Source organism: Neolamprologus multifasciatus, chromosome 19 (assembly GCF_963576455.1).
Source record: "Neolamprologus multifasciatus chromosome 19, fNeoMul1.2, whole genome shotgun sequence".
Classification (NCBI taxonomy): domain Eukaryota; kingdom Metazoa; phylum Chordata; class Actinopteri; order Cichliformes; family Cichlidae; genus Neolamprologus; species Neolamprologus multifasciatus.
In genome coordinates this window covers 665,227-686,416 of record NC_140457.1, presented here as the reverse complement: position 1 = coordinate 686,416, position 21,190 = coordinate 665,227, and the positions used below count along the sequence as shown (strand labels likewise).

The following is a 21,190-nucleotide window of genomic DNA, read 5'->3' as shown; positions in this document are numbered from 1 at the left end:
GTGTTCACTGAGAGTGAGCAACAGGGGCCGCTCAGTCAGAGGGTCTGAGCATGTGCAGATGAGGGAGGGCGGAGGATGAAGATGGAGCAGAGGAAGACCTCAGAGTGGGTTCATGGATGCAGAAGAAGGACATGCAGAGGAGGATGCTGGGATAGGAGGAAGTCTGGAGCCTGAACCTCCAGGTGATGCTGGAGTTGAGCAGGTCGGACGATGCCTCTGATTTTTATCTTGGAACTATCGTTAACCGGAACGACACAATAAGAAGAGACGATCTCAAAAATAAGGCTGCAGCCTCCTGCCAGGACAAAACTGATTGTTCAGAGGTTGCTCTGAATATTTTCACTTTTCCAACAGCAAGTAGTCGCAGTGACCTGGGCTCGCCCGGAGGTTACGTGTGCAGCTCCCTCTGAGTAACCCTCTGTCAATCACACGGTGACTGCACAGGTTGTCTCCACATAACTGCAGCCACCGTGAGGCAGACAGGTGACCCCAGGTGAGAGCTGGCACCGACAGGAAAACCCAGAGAGCCAATCTGTGTGTGAAGAGCTTCATCTGAGCAGATGTGTGCTGATGTTCACTGATTCTGACGGGAAGAAAGCTGCTTTGCGTTGTCCCCGCCGTGACGGCCGACGTGGGGTTACCTTGTTCGAAGCGTGCGGCGCACTGCTCAGAGAGCTGCTGGATGGTGGTCGTGGGGAGGACGCCCAGAGTTTTGGGGTTGGCTCCGATCTCGGGGCAGCACACCGTCAGGAAGTCCTGCAGAGGAGCAGAGAGGAGCGCTCACTCGCCTGCATGCGTTTGTATTCTGCAGAGATTTGGTTTCATCTTTGCGTGTGTGCCTGTCGTCTTCTGCTACTTTGAGTTTCCTGTTTTACTTTGACTTTTAGTTCAACTTCCTGCCACGTGGTTATCTTCACCTGTGTGAGTTTCAGGTTATTTTAAACTCTGAGTGTGTTTCAGCTTCAGCATCGGATTTTCTGGTTTCAGTTTCGATTTTTTAACCGTTTGAAAACATTTTAATTTCATTTTTTAATAATATAATTAATAATTTTTTAATTATTGTAACGTGGAGGATGTCTGCCAGAAACACAGTTTAGAAGTTCAGAGCAGATATTACAGTCCACACAAACCACAGACAGATTCACTGAAACCTCCTGAGGCACCAAACTGACCAAGAGCTGGAGAACTCAGGGAGTACCTCAGGGTTCCCTGCTGGGTCCCTTTGTCTAACAGCCGTGTTTTTACCAGGCAGCGCTCGACTGTCTGACAGATTCAGTCACAGTTGGAGTCTCACATGCAGCTGCAACGTCTTTGCTTTGAGAACATTTGTCTTCTTACGTAGTTTCTAAATCCTAAATTTAGTTACTTTACAAATGATTTCATCGAGATGCCGTTTGAGGCGACGTTGAATCTTATAACCTTGTTTAAGACCTCCCAGTAATAATTCTCACACTTAGACTTTTACTGTGCACACATGTGGCTCCTCCCACATGTGTGCACACATGTGGCTCCTCCCACCGTCCACAGACATGCAGTCAGCAGGTCTGAATGTGATTGGCTGGCTGTCTCAGTGTGTTGGCTCAGTGATTACACAAACACAGTCGTATTAGAGTTCTTTATTTTCACTTTTGTTTTCATTCTATTTACTTTTACTTCGTTTAAGACTTTAGTTTTGTTCGTTTTAGATGATTTCAATGATTGTTGTATTTGTGAGGCAAGATTTAAGATATCAGTGCAAATATTACAATATGAACTTTTAGAAAGCAGAGAGTCAAGTTCATAAAAGTCTCATCAGGCAGGAAACTTTACTGATTCAACAACAACAAAACGAAGGATAAGCCTCTATCGTTTTATTTTATTTCAGTTTTTTAAAACTGAAATTTTCAGTTTGTGAAATTGTTTTTGTTTAAAAACAAATATTACTGTGTGAGTGTGTGTGTGTGTGTGTGTACCCGTATTGAGCCCTGAGACGTGCGCTCCTGGTTGAATGTGCGCCGTCTCTCCCAGCGGTGGATGGAGTCCTGGACCTCTCTGCTGAGCTGGCGCGTCGCTGACCTCTGCTGGTCAAATGTCTTGATGTGCTCCAGCGCCCCGTAGGTGGTGGTCAGGTAATAGGAGCCTGCACACACACACTCAGTGATTTCAGTGACGTGATCAGCACACAGAGGAGTGTGTGTGAGTATTTTCGGCGTGGGTTGGCACCTTCTCCCAGCGTTAGCGACGGGTCCATCAGCTCCATCATGTACTCTACATCCAGCTGCAGGGCGGACAGGTTGGACCGGGCCAGGACGTACATCATCACAGGCAGGAAATCATCAGCGCCGTGGGCCCGCCCTGCAGGGACAAAGGGAAATCTAAACCTGCACTTTATTCTTACAGTCAGCAGGGGGCGACTCTGCTCTCCACAGCTGGTTGGCACTGATGCGCCTCAGTCGCATGTTTGTTACGCCACGCCTCGCTCGAGCAATAGAGGCTCGATAACCGCAGGGTACATAACTATACGCTGACCTCCAGATATTTATTCATCTGCACTTTTTCCTGTACATGTAGTTTAATACCGTGGGGGCGGGGCTTAAAGCACAGCTGGCGATGCTGACCTGGACTGCTGATGGACATGGAGTCGTAGATGATCTTGCAGGCCTTCAACAGCTGCTCGATCTTCTTCTGAGGAGAATACTCCTGATGGAGGTTGTTCAGTTTGATGCTGATCTTCTCCATAGACGAGGCCTCGGGGACAGCCGTGGTAATTCCTAACGCCGTGGTGGTGCTGCCGAGGACCACAGACTGACACACAACAACACAAACACCATCAGCATCGCAGAGGACGCTCCTGCTGCTGCGCAGGGACTGCAGCAGGCCTGCAGGTGCATGCATGAAGGATGAAAACAGGTGAAAAGCTTTAAAAAGTCAAAGAAAAGAGTGACGGTCGAGGTTTTATTTCACGGAGGCAGCTCGCTGCACCACCTGGTTCTGGGCCAGCTGTTTGAGGCCGCCGTTGCCCGTGTGCAGCTTCTCCAGCCTCTGATAGATGGACTCCTTCAAGGGCTTCAGGACGCTCTTACACAGAGCAGCTTCCACAATGCTCTCTGCAGGCACAAGATCAGAGTTAAAGCAGAACGGCTGACGTCACCGTTTATTTCTTCGTAACCACAGAAACGATGACGCTGTGCGATGTTCGAGGAAATGACTGAGCTCAAACTTCCCCGTGTGACCTCCACATAATGCAGTCTAAAAATAAAAAGCTGCGAGTTACCGAGTTTGTCCTGCGTGTACTGGTGCTGCGGCTCCAGCATGGCCTGCAGCTCCGTGCTCTGCAGCAGGTAGCTCTTCAGCTGAGTCATCATCTGTCGGATCTCCTGCAGCATCTCGGTGGAGGACGAGTGGCTCGACATCGTCTCCAGGGTGAAGGCGCGGTGCTCTTTCACCTAAACACACAGACTGGTCACATGACGTGGCGTGAGGTGAGGGTTTGGGTGGGAGGCTTCCGCCTCTGCGCACTCACCAGGTTGCCGAAGTAGCTGAAAGGGTCCCTGGCGAGCTCCACGATGCGCTGCGTGAGGCGGCGCTCGTGACTGATGAGCCCGGTGAGGACGGTTGACAGACGGTAGCGGGCTTTGTCCAACATCACGGTGGTGGAGGTTCGTCTGACGGCTGCTTTGGGGCTGCGACTCTCTGCCAGGCGGCTGGAAAGAAAGCAAAGCCTTTAGTTTGAGCTCACCGTATCTGTGCGACACCTGACGCTTGCATCAACAAACTTTCTGCACTTTACTGCGATTTCCTTTTGACCAGCATGATGGTGCAGCAGACTACGAGCTCCGGTCCTTACTGAGACATCCTGCACAGAGCAGTGGTGTTTATAGGTTTCCACACTGACCTCAGAAGCTTTGATGATGTCAGCTTTACAGAGACGTGTGCAGCCTGAGAACCTGAGACCATGAGTCTGTCGGGGGATCAGAAGTGTTTCAGAACGTGTTAAAAATGTCACGTAAAGTCTGCTGTGGTCTGAAAGGAGCTGCACAAAATCTGAAACCACAGGATGACCAGCTGAGGAGCCAAGATTTACAAAGCCTCATCTCTCCGCTCTATCACAAATCTGTAGCTGCTGCAGCTGCATTTAAGGTGGATGTTTGTTGCTAATCTGGTTCTTCAGCCTGTTCAGGAGTATCTGCAGGTTTTTGTGCTTCGCTGATCAGATGTGGTGTGCAGCAGGGGTCTGCGCTGGGACCCTCTGCTTCCTGATGTTAGCTGTAAACATGCAGTCACCTGCCGTGCAGTCAGCAGAGGCTGCACTGTGTGCAAGACCCAGATAGTAAATGACTGCAGTTTCATTTTGGCCTATTGAAGCTCGACTGCATGATGATAATAGTTGACCTTGGTGTTATCAGCCGAGTCCATGGACCCGGCTGGCCTAGCCTCTGGGTGTCAGGCTGTGCTGATATCGGCCACAGCTGGGTTACTGTCCGGTTTAAGACCCACTCATGGCAGTGGAATAAATCACAGCAGCATGTGGTTCTCATCCTGTTTGAACTTTAAGCTTAAACCAAACCAGCGCAATAAAAGCAAAGTTTTATTTTGACAGAGAACAGAGTTATGATCCAAAACTACCAGAACCATAAACTTGCAACATCTGGCACAGCCACCTGTCTGACCTCCAGACCTCCATGACCTGTGCATGTGCACAGGTGGATGCAAGCGGGGTCTGAGAAAGAGGCGGTAAATGATGGCCCAGAGGAACAGTTAGCGGTTAAAAATGCACGACAGAGTGAAAATTATTTGTTTTTAACGTTTGCTGTCTGCGGGGAAAATGCTTTTGTTTTTGTTGCAGTTCCATCAGTGACCAGGAGGAGGCGGCATGAAGCCAGGCTCATACCAGCCCAGGTGATGGGCTCAGGCGTACCTGTGGTTTTGCTCCAGTTCCTGGTTCAGCTCTATGTCTTCTTCTGTGCTGCTGGTGGAGCTGGAGTCGGGCTGGGTTGCCAACATAGCGCCCCCCTGTGGCGAGTACAGCGACACATCCGGCCGCCGTGCTGAGGATGGAAGGGGCACTTTGATTGGAGCGCTCTGATTGGCTCCTCCGGGCTGGTTGAGGGACGCAGGTGAGTCGGGTGAGGTGGGTTTCCTCCTCGGTGGAGGTACTGGGCGGGACGGTTTCTTTCCCGGCAGGGGGCACGGTGGGCTGGCTCTCACTTTGTCCTCCTTCTCCTCCTCCTTGCCTTGTCCTCCTCCCTCCTTCTCCTCCTCCTCTGCCGCCGCTTGGTGCTGGTCCTTGCTGTCCTGCTCAAACAGCAGACCTGATTTACTTCTCCTTTTCTCCCCCTGCTCTCCTCCCTCCTCTCGCTCGGCTTTCTTCGCAGCATTTTGTCCCTTCTCTCTCTCTGTCCCTTCTCCAGCCTCTCGCTCAGAGCTTTTTCTGGAGGGAGAGGTGCGACAGAGAGGAGCAGGAGGCAGAGGGGGAGCAGCTCGGCCCTGCGGGGGGACGAGAGGCCTCGACGGGGGAGGTGATGTCAACGCCGACTTCCTCTCTTCTCTCTCCACTACTCCTCCCCTTCCTTCCTCTTTTCTCTCAGCTTCAGGAGTTGCAGAAGACAGCGGCTCAGGCGAGGGGGGAGGAGGGGAGAAGAGGAGGCCCATCCCGGCCCCTGAGCCCAGGCTGGGGGGGCGGGGGTGGAGGGCGCTTGTATTTAAGCTCAAAACTTGTTTTGGTTTGACCTTTGACCTGCGTGCTAGGCTTCTGTGAGGCTTCTCCGTTGTGCAGGGAGGAGGTGATGCTCTGATTGGTGCTGATGTTGTGTTTGGATGTGGAGGAGGAGGGGCTCAGGTCTTTGCTCGTGTCTCTGGGCCGCTCCTCCACAGGAACAGAGTTCACGTACAGATACATGTGGGTCTGATCCAACATCAGGTCCTGAGTCTCAGCTCGCCGGTTCAGGTCAGACGTCCAGAAATCTGCAACGCGAAGAAGAGTTACTCCCATTTACATGATTTCATCACCATCATTATCATCACTTCCTCTTCCTGTTACAACATAGTGGTGTTTTTGTGTAGCATATCTAAAAGCTTCATTAAAAACGTAGGAAAACTTATTTCTTGTTTAATACAATGCAAATACAGCACCAAATCACAGCAACAGTCGCCTCAAGGCGCTTTATATTGTAAGGTAGACCCTACAATAGTACATACAGAGAAAAACCCAACAATCATATGACCCCCTATGAGCAGCACTTTGAAGGAAAACTCCCTTTTAACAGGAAGAAACCTCCCGCAGAACCAGGCTCAGGGAGGGGCGGAGCCATCTGCTGTGATTGGTTGGGGTGAGAGGATTGTTTGTCGAGCGTTATCCAAAGCACACTCTCTTTTGATTCACCTGCTAATTTTATTAACAGTATTCACTCACTGTGTCTTTGGGGTCTTGCTAGCTTAGCTTAGCTCGTAGCCGACTCGTTAGCACCATGGCTACTTCACCTGTCCCTTCTGCACTTTCTTGCTCATTGTGTCAGATGTTTAGTTACTCCCCGGCCTCCTTTAGCAGTGATGATACTTGTAACAAATGTAGCATATTTGCAGCTCTGGAGGCCAAGATTACTGAATTGGAGACTCGGCTTCGCACCCTTCATTCACCTGTAGCTAGCCAGGCCCCTGTAGCTGGTGCAGCCGAAGATAGCGTAGGCCCTGCTAGCTGTTCCCCGGCAGACCCCAAGCAGCTGGGGAAAGAGGGCCGCTGGGTGACGGTGAGTATGAAGCATAGTCTTAAACCATTTTTCCCCACTTGGCGACACACCCGCCGGGGGTCAAACTCTGGTAATTGGTGATTCTGTTCTCGGACATGTGAAGCTAGAGACACCGGCAACCATAGTCAATTGTCTTCCAGGGGCCAGAGCAGGCGACATTGAAGGAAATTTAAAACTGCTGGCTAAGGGTAAATGTAAATTCAGTAAAATCATAATTCACGTCGGCAGTAATGACACCCGGTTACGCCAATCGGAGGTCACTAAAATCAATATTGAATTGGTGTGTAACTTTGCTAAAACAATGTGGGACTCTGTAGTTTTCTCTGGTCCCCTCCCCAATCAGACCAGGAGTGACATGTTTAGCCGCATGTTCTCCTTAAATTGCTGGCTGTCTGAGTGGTGTCCCAGAAACGATGTGGGCTTCATAGATAATTGGCAAACCTTCTGGAGGAAACCTGGTCTTGTTAGGAGAGACGGCATCCATCCCACTTTGGATGGAGCAGCTCTCATTTCTAGAAATATGGACACATTTATTAAACCCCCCCAAAAATATGACTATCCAGAGTTGAACCAGGAAGCAGAGTTGCAGTCTTACACGCCTCTCTGCAGCTTCTCTCCTCCTGCTACCACCCCCCCCCAAAAAAAACCCCCCCATCTCCATAGAGACTGTGTCAGCTCCCAAACAGACAAAAACAAACTAAAACCAGCAAAAACAACTTAAACATAAACAATTACAAAGAAAGAACAATACAGTATCCACATCTGAACCAAAGAGTAAAACAGTGAAATGTGGATTAAATATTAGGTCTCTCTCCTCCAAGTCTCTGTTAGTACATGACTTAATAATTGATCAACAAATCGATTTACTCTGCCTTACAGAAACCTGGTTGCAGCAGGATGATTATGTTAGTTTAAATGAATCAACACCCCTGAGTCATTCTAACTACCAGAACCTCAAAGCACAGGCCGAGGGGGAGGTTGTGGCAGCAATTTTCACACCAGCCTATTAATCAACCAAAGACCCAGACAGACTTTTAATTCATTTGGAAAGCCTGATGCTTAGCCTCGTCCACCCAGCTGTGAAACTCAGAAAACCAGTCTGCACTGCAGTGGTTTTGTATCATATCTATCTAATAGACTCCAGTTTTGTGCATGTAAATGGAGAGTCCTCTTCACACACTGAGGTTAATTATGGAGTTCCACAGGGTTCAGTGCTAGGACCAATTCTGTTTACATTATACATGCTTCCCTTAGGCAGCATCATTAGAAGACATAGGACACATTTTAACTGTATGGTGGATGCTGATGTTTGCCTCAGTGATAATTTGACAACTTTAATAACCTGATGAGTTAATTATTTTACCTGCACCCATAGCAGCAATGCTCTCCAGCTCCTCTCTCTTAGTTGCCGTGGTAATGGCCGTGGGTAACCTCAGCGGGACGGCCAGGATGTCTCTGATTGGTGGATCGAGTTGGGAGAAGGTTGAATGAAGCAGGTATTGAAAGAGTGTGCACATGTATGTGAATGTGAGTGTGTGGATACTGCGAGCACCGCAGGCTTGTTTTCACAGTGTGTGTGTTGTGTGTTGTCCTGCGTGCTGCTGCAGGTGTGTTTGTGTTACCTGCTGTGGAAGTAGAAGGAGATGAGTTTGAAGATGTCATCAAAGACCAGAGAGGAGCCCTCCAAGTGGACGACTGGGGAGACAGAGAAGAATGAATGACTTCCTCCTTTGTGTGAGTGTGTGTACTTTCTGAAGCAGCACCTACACGTCTTGTGTTGTTGGATCTTCATGTCGCGTACGAGCGGCGCCCCCTGCTCGTCAGGCAGCCGTGCCGATAGCGTCGCGACGTCGTCGTCCTCTGTGCTGCGCACCAGAAAAGCCTGCAGACACCAGCGAGTGTGGTTTTGAGTCTGAGGTCATGTGATGTACAATAAGAAGCTGCCTCCTATTTTAGAAGCGCACAGCTGTATGACTCAGCGCGAGCGTCAGCACAAGTCTGAGGACGCTCTCACATGTCAGCGTCTCACAAACTTAACGGATCCCATAAAAACAAACATGCAGCTGTGATTCACCTGGATGTGAAGTCATTCCATCTCAAGCCAACCACACAATCTTCTGCTCCACTGCTCAGATTTGCTATTTGATATATGCTAATTATTAAATATGTTTATAATAGATATTAGATGTTATCTCTACTGTGAAACGGTAGCTTTCAGTGTGTGAAAGATGGAAAATGGTAAATGGCCTGTATTTGTATAGCGCTTTACACGACATCCAGTCACACACACATTCACACACTGACGCAGGTGGAAAATGAAGAAAGGTCCATATAACCAAATGATTTGTGAGTTATGATCAGAGCCTGGCTCCTGTAACCCGTCATATTTGCTCAATCCAGCACAAAAGCTAAATGAAAAGGAAATGATAATAAAAATAAAAAGGAGATGATGACGTATTTCCATCAGAGTAAAGGATATTTACCCTGTAAATAAGGCCCATTATAGAGGGGATACCTGTGTGTGTGTGTGTGTGTGTGTGTGTGTGTGTGTGTGTGTGTGTGTGTGTGTGTGTGTGTGCGTCTCACCCCGGCTGGCTCCTCCTCCAGTATCCTGGCGGTTTGCTCTCGGCTGAGTCCTTGGGGCCGCCACACGGAGGTGCTCCCGACCAGCCGGTCCACCGAGCTCAGCACGGGAGGAGCCGGTGAGGCTGGTGGGAACACAGGGGTGGGAGGGGGGGAGGAAGAAGAGGAGGGGGGTGGGAGTGTAGGAGATAAAGGAGCAGGAAGAGGGGGAGGGGAGAAAGTGGGCGTCAGATCAGAGGAGACAGAGGACAGCAGGGGAGGAGCAGGAGTGGGGACAGGGGAAGGTGAGAGAGGGGGAGGCAAAGATAAGGGAGGAGGTGCGTGGACAGGAGGGAGAGGGGGAGGGAGGGACGGAGGGGTGGCTGGAGGCAGAGGAGGTCGAGAGGGGAGGTGGGAGTTCCTGACTGCAGAAGGTGGAGGCTTGGGCCGACATGGCCGGGGCGGCGGGTGGGAGGGCAGCGAGGGCGGAGGCAGGGGGGAGGGCAGGTCAAGTGGTCCTGTCACAGGGCTGCAAAGAGAAAAGGTCAAAGGTCAATAAACAGATTGACAGCTGGCTGGTGATGTTTCCTGTGGTCAGCTGCTCGGACTTTAACCACACTGAGAGGACGGCCCACCCGCTGGGCCCAGGCCCCGCCCTTTAAAACACACCTGCTGCTGCTTCAGGTTCTCTGAGCGTGTCGCAGATTTCATAATGGCGGGCATCATCGCCGGCTTCAAAGGGGCGGAGTTAAACATTTGACTTAACTTGACGACTCCTACCGCCCCTCTGTGAACCCTGACGGAGCTCCCAGGTCACGTGACCGGCTCCTGAGTCTGGTTTCATTTGTTTTATAATTGTTTTATTTTTTCAGTGTCGTGTGCAGCACTTTGTGTTGATTTAAGGTGGTGATAAAGACACCTGAGGGACCCTGCAGGTATGTTGTTGAGGCCCAGGTAGGGTCTCCCTGCGTGAGCGAGCGCTGGAACACGGATGGATGCTAACGCAAGCTGTGCTGGTGACCATGTTAGGAGGTGAAGTCTGATGTCAAGGTCGTGGTATCACTGACTCATCCTGTGCCTGTCAAGGCCCGGGGGTGTTGTTGTCTGAGTCATGTGATCTAAGGTGTGAAGTCTTTGTGCGTCGCGTGGTGAGTTTCAGGACAGCCTCCGAGGTGCCAACCACAGGAGGATGCTAGAGCTCGTCAGGTGAGAGGTGAAGCCTCCTCAGAAAGCTGAAGATGAGATCCCGTTGCTTCAGCTGAGGCGTTTTAAGTCTTAGAGAGACGATAAAGACTAATTGAATCTCAGAGTCTTCCTCACTCGCCGTGGCTGCAGCGCTCAGAGCTCCTCGCTCACTGCAGCCTGGAAACCACACAGATGTTAGCGGTGCATCAGAAACCGGAGCACAGGACAACAGCAGCTGATGAAAGCGGTCTCTGGGGTTTGTCAGGGCAAGTGATTCATTTACATCATCTGACATTACAGCGCGGCCTCTAGGGGTCACGGGGTCACCGTTTGGCTTTTTAAGCCTATGAAACGGTAAAAGCTGGTCCAGCAGGAGCACGGCGTGTTTGAGATGCCTCCTCCTCCAGCCTGACACACGGGCAGCAGGGCGCCGTGTGTCTGTGTGTCAGTGAGCTGCTCCTCATCATCACCTGGTGAACACAGCGAGTTAATAGCGCGATGCTGTTAGAGGAAGTCTGTGGTCAGTTCGTCATACCTGTGGTTACCAAACAGAGACCAAAATAGCAGGTTGGTGTTGTAAGGTAGTCCTTCTCTGATGGCTGCACATCGTTACCATCAGCTCTTCTGATCGTGAGGTGAATGCACGCCTGCAGTGTTTGCATCTCCCCGGCTTTACCTGCCAGGTGAGTCCGACAGGTGCTCCTGCTGTCTCTGTGCTCACAACAGAACAAAGATCCCATCAGGATGTCGACACGGAGGACGGAGCGGGGAAGACGAGTCACTTCTTCATCTGCCCCAACCATCCTCCTCTGAGGTCTTCCTCTTCTCTTCCTGCCTGGCAGCTCCATCTTCATCCTCCTCTCCCTCCTCTGCACGTGTGCAAACCATCGCAGCCTCTTTGCGCTCTGTGGTCGCTTGACTGCAGAAATGTGAACACCTGTCTCGCTGTCTTTGCTCCTCGTGGCTGAAGGTGGACGTTGGGTTTCCAGGTGTGTGTGTTGCTACCTGACAGGTGACTCACTCAGCGGAAACATGAAACATGAAAAGAAACACTTTCACAACTTGTGTTGTTCCTCTTGCAGTTCGCCACATATAAGAAGAAGATCTGTTTCCTGTCGTTGACCCTCTGAGGGGTCAGGGTCACCTGGACCCCCCCCATGGCCTCCTGTGTTGTTCTATTAAAATCCCAGCATGCACCTGCAGGCTGCAGGCTGCAGCCTTTATTTACCTTCGCTGCAGCCTGAGTTACCTCTGCCTTATCTTCAGTGGTCTGGTGGTTTGGCTTTAAATAGACGAACACTTGCTAGCGGTGTGTTACAGCACGGTCATGCTAACGTACGTTTGTCTCCGTGCTGTTTGTGGCCCGTAGATAACAAAGGCTCTCAGCTGAGAGTGGCGCCATCAGCGAGCGTTAATGTTTGCTTCATGACTTCCTCTGCTCACTTCTCCTTCTGCAACGCAAAGAGTGCCGGTGATTGTAAATTACAGCAGATTGCTGACAGCAGAGTGACGTAAGGTGTTGTTCTTGAGCTCCTCGTGTTTGTGTTTAAAGCAGCTGTTACACGGGGGGGGGGGTCACTTCATGTCCAAAAGGGATGAAGCAGAAGTGAGACGAGCTCATGGAGGTGCAGCGTGCATGAAAGTGTCTTTAGGCTTGTGGACCCTGAACCGGTCTGTGGTCGTGCACAGCATGCAGGTGATTTAGCGGCCGACCGACGTTCCTTTGGGAATCTCGGGGAAAGCCAGGACACAGTGGAGTGATTGCGTCACTTAACTGTCTCCAGGAAAAGCTGGAGGAGGTCCTGAGAGGGACGGCGTCTAAAAGGAGCTGCCGGGGCTTCGGTGCCATCCGTCTCTCAGCTGTTGATTCCACTGAGACGCGTCTTCAGTGGATTTCAGGCTGATGAGATCATGTGACCAACCGATCCCAGCCCAACGGCCAGAAGTGCCGTCTGCTCACAGGAAGACAGGCGGCGCAATAAATCGTTCAGTCAGCTGAATTTTCAAGCTGTGACCAGAAGCAGACATCCTGTTTGATTCATGTTTGCTGAGCTGCAGGGAAACACCACGCACATTTACTCCACCTTTGATTCCAGCGGAGGAGACGTTAGAAACGGCCTACACCCATCAGTCGCTGAGGTTCGTCTCTACCTGACACAGGTTTAAAGTCCACGCTCGGACTCTATTAAACATGAAGCAGTGCCTTCACTCGTGCTCTGCTGTGGTGATGTCATACGAGTGGAGTGGTTATGGTCCCGATCTGTGGATGTGCTCAACCTGTTCAAAGGAGGAACATTTGGGGGACGTAGCAACACGAAGGCGATCATGGGAGTGAGGGTGTCTGTGTGGCGCTCCACGCCAACATCCGGTCGTCAGATGCTGGACGATTAAACACCACCAAGCAGGACTCCATCGGCACCTCTGTATCGGAGCGCCTGAGCTGGACACGCTGAACTCAGCCTGACTGCACGGGAAGGTTGTCACTTCCTGCGCAACACTTTACAGCCAGCAGGGCGGCCTCGGATACTTCCTGTCTTTCATGGTTGTTAGGCTGGTTCACATGTGCTGCCTCAGGATCATTGGGCTGAAAAGTGTTCGACCACTAAAGTCTGTCAACGAGTAAACGGGTGGGGCCGGTAGTTCGACCCCCGGCTCCTCCAGTCTGCGTGCTGGAGTATCCTCGAGCAGGGCACTGACCCCTGAGCTGGTGCATGAGAGTGTTGGTGTCGTTTGTATGGAGAGTAAAAAGTGCCCTGAGTGCTAATAAGGACCGGCCCGTACATAAATAATAAAAAGTTGTGAAGACGGGCATCTGTGACCTGCAGCCGCAGACGGATCAAATGCCAAGAGAGAAGAAACTGTAACTCACTTGTAAACTCACAGCTAAACGCTGTGTTGGTCATTTATGCTTGTTTAAAGATATGGACGTGCAGGTGATGGTGCAGGTCTGACAGCAGCCTGTCACTGCAGGTCAGGCCTTATAGATGGTTTCACTGACCAAAAACATGAAGACGTATCAAGAAAAGCAGCGAAAGAGGTCTGTGCCCCAGAGGGAGCCCCCTGCTGCCCCCACAACCAACGTAAGGAGAGGATGGATGGGTGGATGGATGGGTGGATGGATAGGTGGATGGGCTTCGACTTTCACAGTTACTGCATCAGTTTTTACTCCACTGCAGTTTTGATGCAGTCACATGTGAGCTCTGCAGGCTTCAGTAACAGTCCTGTGATGTGTAAGCATCCACTTTTACATCTCATACATGACTTATCTGGGCCTTTTATCCCCGAGGAGTTTTAAATGAAGAAGTGATACTGCAGCGTAGTAAAGCAGCACAATACTTCACCCGCCGCTGACTCTGCGAGCCGTCAGCACAACAACGCTCACGCTCCCTGCCGACCCGCGGCCTCGATAACGTGCTGATTTGGACACAGACGAAACGAATGCCACAGAGCAGGACACTGATTTACAATGACTTCTTTTCACAGCCAGAGAAGTCGCCCCCTGCTGGACATTACACAGAATGTGGGTTTAAACATAGCCTGTATATAAAAGATGGACCTAGCCGGCCGTTGGTTTTGGACTCCTCAGTTTGAAAAATCATCTTTAGAAATGAGGGAGGAGTGCTGGCTGCCATGAGACCATCACACAGACCTGCTGATTTAGTGCTCTACAACATCCAATCAAAACCCTAGAACTTCACTGTGCACCACACCTGGAGCTCCGCCTTTGGGGACGGTCTGTTAGTACAGTGACCTCACAGCAGCCATATTATTGGTCAGATGATGTCATTAAAAATGCTCCAACAGCACAAACACGTTGAGAGGTCTAGTTAGCAGACCGCGAGCAGCTGCAGCCACCTGTGTCACCATCCACCTGTCAGTCAAAGAGGCCACACCCCCAATAATGCAAACTTTAAGCCTTCATACAAGTCAAACAGGAAGGAAGAGATCAAAACAGTTTTTCTTTCTTTCTGCTGTAAAGTTGGACGTTTTATCTCGGGAGCCTCTGCTGGAGCCTCTAGTGGGCGTTAGAGGAACTGCAGCTTCCATCGTTCACACAAAGTCTTTGATTCTTTGACAAATTAAGCAAACAGAATTTAGAATCGGGAATAGGAGCAATAATCATTCCTCTCAGTAAACCTCAGAAATGCTCCATGAGGGAGGGTTTTGTCCTTACGCTCACTACTGAAGACTTTTTCATTTAAGTTAAATGCTGAAGCATTAAGCTGACATTCAGATGTGATAGCAGTCAATGCGCCTTTTTGGAGCACTTCCCATCAACTCAGACCTCTCTAACTCTGGAAGTATGGAAACAGACTCCAATCACAGAATCAGGATTTTCCCCGCTCTGGGAGGACACTGACCTAAATATGAGCGAGTGAGTCATCACATCTGTTTTTCCTGTCTGACTTTCGACCCCCGACTCCCTCCTCCACTCTGACACCGCAGCACCATCCCCCTTTCCTCTCACTCAAAAATGCCTCTGGTTGCTTTTTCCACCCGTACATATCACCGCAGACCCCCGTCAGACTCACCCTGCGTCCTGGGGAACGACGCTGGCCTCCATCATAACGGCGGCGACTGACTGTTCGACTGCTCCGCGTCTCTCAGCTCCATCGAAAACCCCGCCTCCTCTTTGCCCCCTTCTTTCCTCCTCCTGTTGATCTGAGCAGGCCTGAATAAGGAGAAACTACAAGGCGAAGGGAAAATGTGTCCCTGTGTGTCGGCCCTCCCCCGTGTTTAAGCCTCGACTTCCTGAGCCGTTCGTGAGGCAGGAAGAGGCCGAGCACTTTGGTCAGACTTCCCCTGCTCTGCCTCTTCTTAGCTTGTGACACACTCTCTCTGCTTCACCGCTCTGCAGCTGATCCTGCTCTTTCTCAGCTCGGCTGCTCAATCTTTGAATTTCTGCATTTTTACATCTTTCGGAAACACAACCCTGCCTCCTCCCCGTCCCTCCTCCCCTCTCTACTTTTAAACTTTTCCAGATGCTCTCCGCTCAAACTCTGGAATGCTGGACTTCATGTTTCCTGCAGGCGTCACTGTTTTTTTTTTTTGTTGACCCCGTTCTCCTCCTCCTCCTCCTCCTCCTCCCTGCTCACATTTACAATAGAAACTCTGCTTTTGCTTCTCCACACCTCCTCCTGCCTGATCTTATCTCTTCTCTCGTGTATAATCTCTCCCTCTGAAGACATTCCTGCCCAAAGAAACTATTAAGATTGGACTGATAGCTCAAATTAAAGTGTGTGTGGCAGGAAGACTTCATGTTTGCAGTTTTGGGAGACAGAGCTCAGAGTGAGCGTTGATGTTAATCAGAAACTCTGCAGCGTGTGCAGAAGCTACAGACGCTGCAGGTCTAACCCCCACTGCTGCTCTGATGGCTGCACTTACTGTAAAACTTTAAGGGTGCATGGTGGACATGCATATGTGGTCACACGTGCACACACACACACACACGGTGCATTCATGTGTGGTGAGTGTGCAGCTGCTTCCTGTGTGATCATTTTTCACTCCGACAGCCTCCACTACTCACATGAAAAACCAGGTGAGAAGCTGACTTCACACTACATCAGCATCAGTGAGCATCCACCAGAGGGCGCTGTGGCCCACAACATCCACCTGGGATGAAACCAGGAAACCTCATTACTACACTAAGAGTCACGCTCGGTCATTTTCAGCTCGCTGTTTTTATCCTCGGCTGCTCGAGCAGCAGGGAGCGGGGCTCATTAAAGGCCCACTGTGACCACGGTAACGCTCGCCCTCACCACCGTTTAATCACGCCGCCGACGCCAAAACAGACCTGACCTCAGACTGAAGGCTGACCTGAACGATTTTACCGCCTCTCACTGATTTTTCTGGTGAGCTGCATGAAATGCTTATGCAGCTATCAGCTCAGGGCCTCAAAGCTGCTCTCTGTAACGCCCAGCAGGGGGCGCCTCCTCTGAAGTCTGATTGTATTGTTTGTGAGAAAATGAGCGTCCTGATCCGCTGAGCTCAGACGGCTTCACGGTCGCTGGTTTCACAACTGAACGTCCATCTTGCATTTACAGTCTGTGGAAAAATCACAGACTAAGTGAAAACTGATCAATGCTGCAGAGAAGATCCCTGATTGGAGCATCGAATGAGGCGTGTGAGGGTCTTCATGTGCATAAATTACTGCACATGCATTTCTCAGATCACCTCCTGTTCATCGAAGCTTGGACGTGCCATATATCATAATGAATAATGGATGTAATGTGATATATTTTGTCAGACATTCGTGCTGGCTCTTGGCTGTTCTCACAGTGAAAGCATGATTGTAGTATATGTGTCAGTTACAGGCCACCATATGCTGCCCCAGAGGCCTGCTGGGACGAGTCTGAATAGATTTCGAACCTCGTCTTTTATCTGCGTTCTGTTTCAGCTGAAATGGCAGCCAAGCATTTGATTTAGGTGATTCATTTGTTTACTGGGAGCCGGCTGCAGGATTTGACGGCGTTTCAACATTTTCTACAGATGACGTGGAAGGAGTGAAAGAGTGAGAGGATCAGCTGTTCGTACAGCATGAGGTTTTTGTTCCAGACGGAGAAAGACGTGACTGACAGAGCGAATAAAGCACGGCGGGAGGTGTCGCGTATTTACAAGCTCCGCTGGAATATGTAACAGGACAAAGACTGTGCGTGCTGCTGTCTTTGGTTTCTGGAGCCGGATTTTTAAGATTCAGAGGTTGTGTTTTGGATGCTGCCGTGTTGTTTTTGTGTTTCAGGAAATGGCCATATTTGGATGTGAGGGTGGAGTTAGCAGCTAATGCTCCCTGCTACTGCTGCCCTCACAGTTCCTCAGTTATGACTTTTGGGGGACTGACAACTTCATGTAAAGGTGTAGATCTGAATATAGAGAAGCACTAAGCTCCTCACACTTTGTGCCGGGGCTTCATGCTCACAGATGTTCCTGTTATGAAGCCCAGCTGCGCGGCGTGCACACAGATTTACAGGCTGCTCTCACACAGACGAATGTTTCTGTCCATCTCGTCTCGACACGCAGAGTCAACGCCACTCGAGCTCACATTGCAAGCCAGCATAATAATAAAGACGATGTGTCAATCACACGAGCGTCACAGAGACGACTGGCCCAGTTTTAATGAAATACGTTTTTAGAAAAGATTTTTCCTCCAGAGAATAAATGAAATCATTCTCATGCATGTTAACTGCTGCCTCAGTGTTCGACTGTGCAGTGAGGGCTCCTGCTGGCTTTCAGGACCATCCACTGGCTAAATGCTAAGTGAGCCTAAATAGCCTCGCTGCAGTAATGGATTCGGGAAAGTACTCCATGCATCCATCCATGCTGGGATGCTCAGGCCTCCGTCTCCCCACCCACTTCCTCCAGCTCTTCTAAAGGGGCAGTGAGGAGTTTTCAGCCAATATGGACACGAGGCATCAAGGAGACACCTGAACCTCCTCAGCTGGCTCCTTTGAGGAGTAGCGGTCTACTCTGAGCTCCTCCTCATCTTCGCTCTCAAAAGTTGAGACCAGAGGAAGCTTTTTGATCTTCTGATTGGCTCCCCCCTCACACAGCCAGAGTTGTGTGCTTTGGGTCACATGATCCTCACAGGTGAAGAGTATATATTCCTCAACCAGGTGGTGAGTGATTGTTGGGTAGTATCAGTGGCACCAAAAACCTCCTTTGTGATGGTTTGGTGGCCCACAGTCAGACACGGACTTATCTGTAAACATTTGCTAATAACAGCCAAGCAGTCATGAAACTGTTTTCCATGAAAAATGACAAAAACCAGCTTCAGAGTAAAAGTTCTTACCCGACTGAAACAGCAAACTTCAAAATTTGATCCGTAATCCGAACCAATCCCACTCCACGGTTCGGTACGCACGTGATCCGAAGATTCGAAAAAGAAGAAAAAAAAGTATGTGTATGGTGCGCGTGGTCAGTCTGTCAAGCGATAGTTATGGTCAGCGCTAGCGGAGTTTGCGGTATTTAAGCAGCCCTTTGCTGCCCAGTCCGACCGGGCTAAAGCTATTACAGAAGCTGTTGGGGAGTTTAGCTGCAGACGGGAGGCCGTATTCTGTTGTGCAAAACAAGGAGTTTAAACTACGATGGACGTGCTTGAGCCACACTATGATATCTCGTTCCCGTCCAATTTAGTGGCAAGATCATCCAAGCATGTATGAGCAGGAGAAGTTTAAAGTTATGGCTGAGCTGTCCCAGACATCTTCTGTTGCTCTAACTACTACAAATGGGTGGAGCTGTCACGGTCAACGGAAAGCCACGTGACAGCTCATTGTATCACAGCGGAGTGCGATATAATGACCGGTGTGTATTGTTGTAGGGTTGACCTTACAATGTAAAGCGCCTTGAGGCGACTGTTGTTGTGATTTGGTGCTTTATAAATAAAATTGAATTAAATTGAGTTGAGTGGTAGATACAAAGCCCTGTACTGCTTTATATTGAACCATAATTGCTTTCCTTAATAATTGCGTGAAATGATTCTTGAGTTGAATGTTCTTAACAGACAAAAAATGCTTCAGTAAGTAAATGTTAAATTTTTGTCTGTTTTCTTTTTTTGCTGATCCGAAAATTGATCCGAACCGTGACATTTTTGATCCGTTGCACCGCTACAATTTAGCATGTTTTTTTTTTTTTTTTTTTTTACAGCACACTGTGTTCTGCGTCCTGATTGGCTGTAGACCATGGTCAATCAATCTCGTGCCGTGTTTCTGGACATGCTAAAGGAAGGTAGAAGTTACCTTCCATGCTACAGAGACCTCTGGTTTTAGCCAATGATTTCACAGCAAACTCCACCAACCAGTCACCAACCAGTTGCCAACCAGTCACCAACCAGTCGCCAACCAGTCACCAACCAGTCGCCAACCAGTCACCAACCATTCGCCAACCAGTCACCAACCAGTCACCAACCAGTTGCCAACCAATCACCAACCAGTCGCCAACCACTCACCAACCATTCGCCAACCACTCACCAACCACTCACCAACCACTCACCAACCAGTCGCCAACCAGTCGCCAACCAGTCACCAACCAGTCGCCAACCAGTCACCAACCATTCGCCAACCACTCACCAACCACTCACCAACCAGTCGCCAACCAGTCACCAACCAGTCACCAACCAGTCGCCAACCACTCACCAACCAGTCGCCAACCAGTCACCAACCATTCGCCAACCAGTCGCCAACCAGTCAGGGAATAATTATGTTTCCCTGGTAACCGATGGTTCAAACCTCTATAGGCCTGCGTGATGACCATATTAACGACACGCCCCTTCTATGACATCATACAGATGGAAGCAATGTTCCCTCTCAGCTGAGCGCGTGAGCAATCGCGCACTGCTGACATGGTCTCCCCACACAGAAAACCATCCAGCCTGAATTGGAATTAAAGTAAATGCATGTATTTATTTTATTTTGCTGATTTTCTGTGTCAGCAGTGCTCATGTGCTCAGCTTCCAGGGAACAGTGGATGGAAGAGTCAAAACTCCCGCTTGCACTCGCAGCAATTTCATTATTTGAAATGATCCACGTCTAACATGAACATCCAGCAGAGCAGCTTCCTGGGAGGAAAAGCTTTTACTAAAGTGGACTGTAGAGCCTTGGCAGTGGTTTTAAAGTGTGACTGCGGCGCGTTTCTGATCTCTTGAGCTCACTTGTCAATCAAAGCGCGTGGGCAGCGCGCTGACATTTTCTTCTTTAGTGGAGGGAATTTGTGTTGCTGTGGGTGGCTCTTTTCCATTTATTAATGTGTGTTATTTAATTTTTGTTTTGCCCAAACATGGTGAACATTTCCTGTTCTATTCATTCACCACAAAATGGAACCAAACGGAGCGCGTGCAGAGCGCGTACCTGTCGTAGCACACAGGTACAGGCGTTATGTCTCCTGGTGGTAAAAAATAAACCCATCCACAGCAGTTTATGGTCAAACGCTGCTGCTGATGACGATGCTTTTAAATTGCAGTGTACAGTAATGTGCGTACCCATTGTTGCTGTTTCTTTGTGTGTCGCTCTTACTCTCCCTGCCGCCTCCACACCGATGCGTGTTGTTGCATTAACGCGGAGGTGAAGAGTGGGAGGTAGAGGGCAAACTGAGAGGGCTACAAGAGGGATGGAGCGAGCCAGGGAAGAAAGAGAGTGTGGGAGTCCGAAGCATAGATACAGAACAGATAGATAGATCTATCTGACTGTCCTTCTTTCTCCTTCGGTGCCTCATTTCTAAAACGTATAATGACGATGATTTCCCACGGGTAACCCACTCAGGTCAAACTAAATCTAGAAGGTAATGAGAGAAGGGGGGAGATAAAGAGTGATGATGAACGAGGGATGAGATGGAAAGGAAAGAGGCAGATGGAGAGGAGAAGTTGGTCTCTTTGCAGCTCCAAAGCTCTTAAAGCCCCGAAGCTGTGTGGAGTGCAAACGGGAGGGAGGGAGGCTGAGTCGAGGAGAAGAAAAGCTAGAAGGGAGAGAGAGTGAAAGGGAGAGGAGGAGGAGGAGGGTTTGCGTTGGTGTGTTGGCTGGCAGAGAGAGCGCTTGTCAAAAAAACCTTCCACTGACAGAAGGCATGATTCACAGCAGAGAGAGAGAAACAGCAGAGATAAAGAGAGAGAGCGGCGACAGGGCAGAGATGCCAGTTAAGAAAAACAAACGAGGATGCTGATTTGAAGCGGGATGACAGCACGCCAGCAGGATGGGACCGAGATCGACGGAGTGGATTGACTGACTGTGACC

General features: G+C 49.8%; 2 protein-coding genes across 3 annotated transcripts in view; one reads left to right on the top strand and one right to left on the bottom strand.

Annotated features, from left to right (window-relative positions):
• tedc1 (tubulin epsilon and delta complex 1) overlaps window positions 1–6,934 on the top strand; it is a 19,378-nt gene extending 12,444 nt beyond the window's left edge. Inside the window, exons 9-10 of one of the 2 annotated variants that reach the window (XR_014871033.1) lie at window positions 4,826–5,096; window positions 5,287–6,934. Coding sequence is in view for 1 of the 2 variants with exons in the window: in XM_085142383.1 (XP_084998509.1) it covers window positions 4,826–4,837 (12 nt within the window). In the remaining variant the exon portion in view is untranslated. Of the gene's footprint in view, window positions 1–4,825 lie in introns of both variants that reach the window. The other variant, XM_085142383.1, reaches the window with a different exon arrangement.
• Window positions 1–17,999, bottom strand: part of rin3 (Ras and Rab interactor 3) — a 20,486-nt gene extending 2,487 nt beyond the window's left edge. Inside the window, 14 exon segments of the mRNA XM_085142373.1 lie at window positions 642–756; window positions 1,953–2,119; window positions 2,203–2,334; window positions 2,598–2,784; window positions 2,965–3,086; window positions 3,254–3,425; window positions 3,503–3,683; window positions 4,898–5,664; window positions 5,666–5,943; window positions 8,089–8,180; window positions 8,348–8,420; window positions 8,493–8,607; window positions 9,312–9,816; window positions 15,005–17,999. Of these exon segments, the coding sequence (XP_084998499.1) occupies window positions 642–756; window positions 1,953–2,119; window positions 2,203–2,334; window positions 2,598–2,784; window positions 2,965–3,086; window positions 3,254–3,425; window positions 3,503–3,683; window positions 4,898–5,664; window positions 5,666–5,943; window positions 8,089–8,180; window positions 8,348–8,420; window positions 8,493–8,607; window positions 9,312–9,816; window positions 15,005–15,039 (2,941 nt within the window). The 5' untranslated portion in view covers window positions 15,040–17,999.
• Between the last annotated feature and the right edge of the window lie 3,191 nt (window positions 18,000–21,190).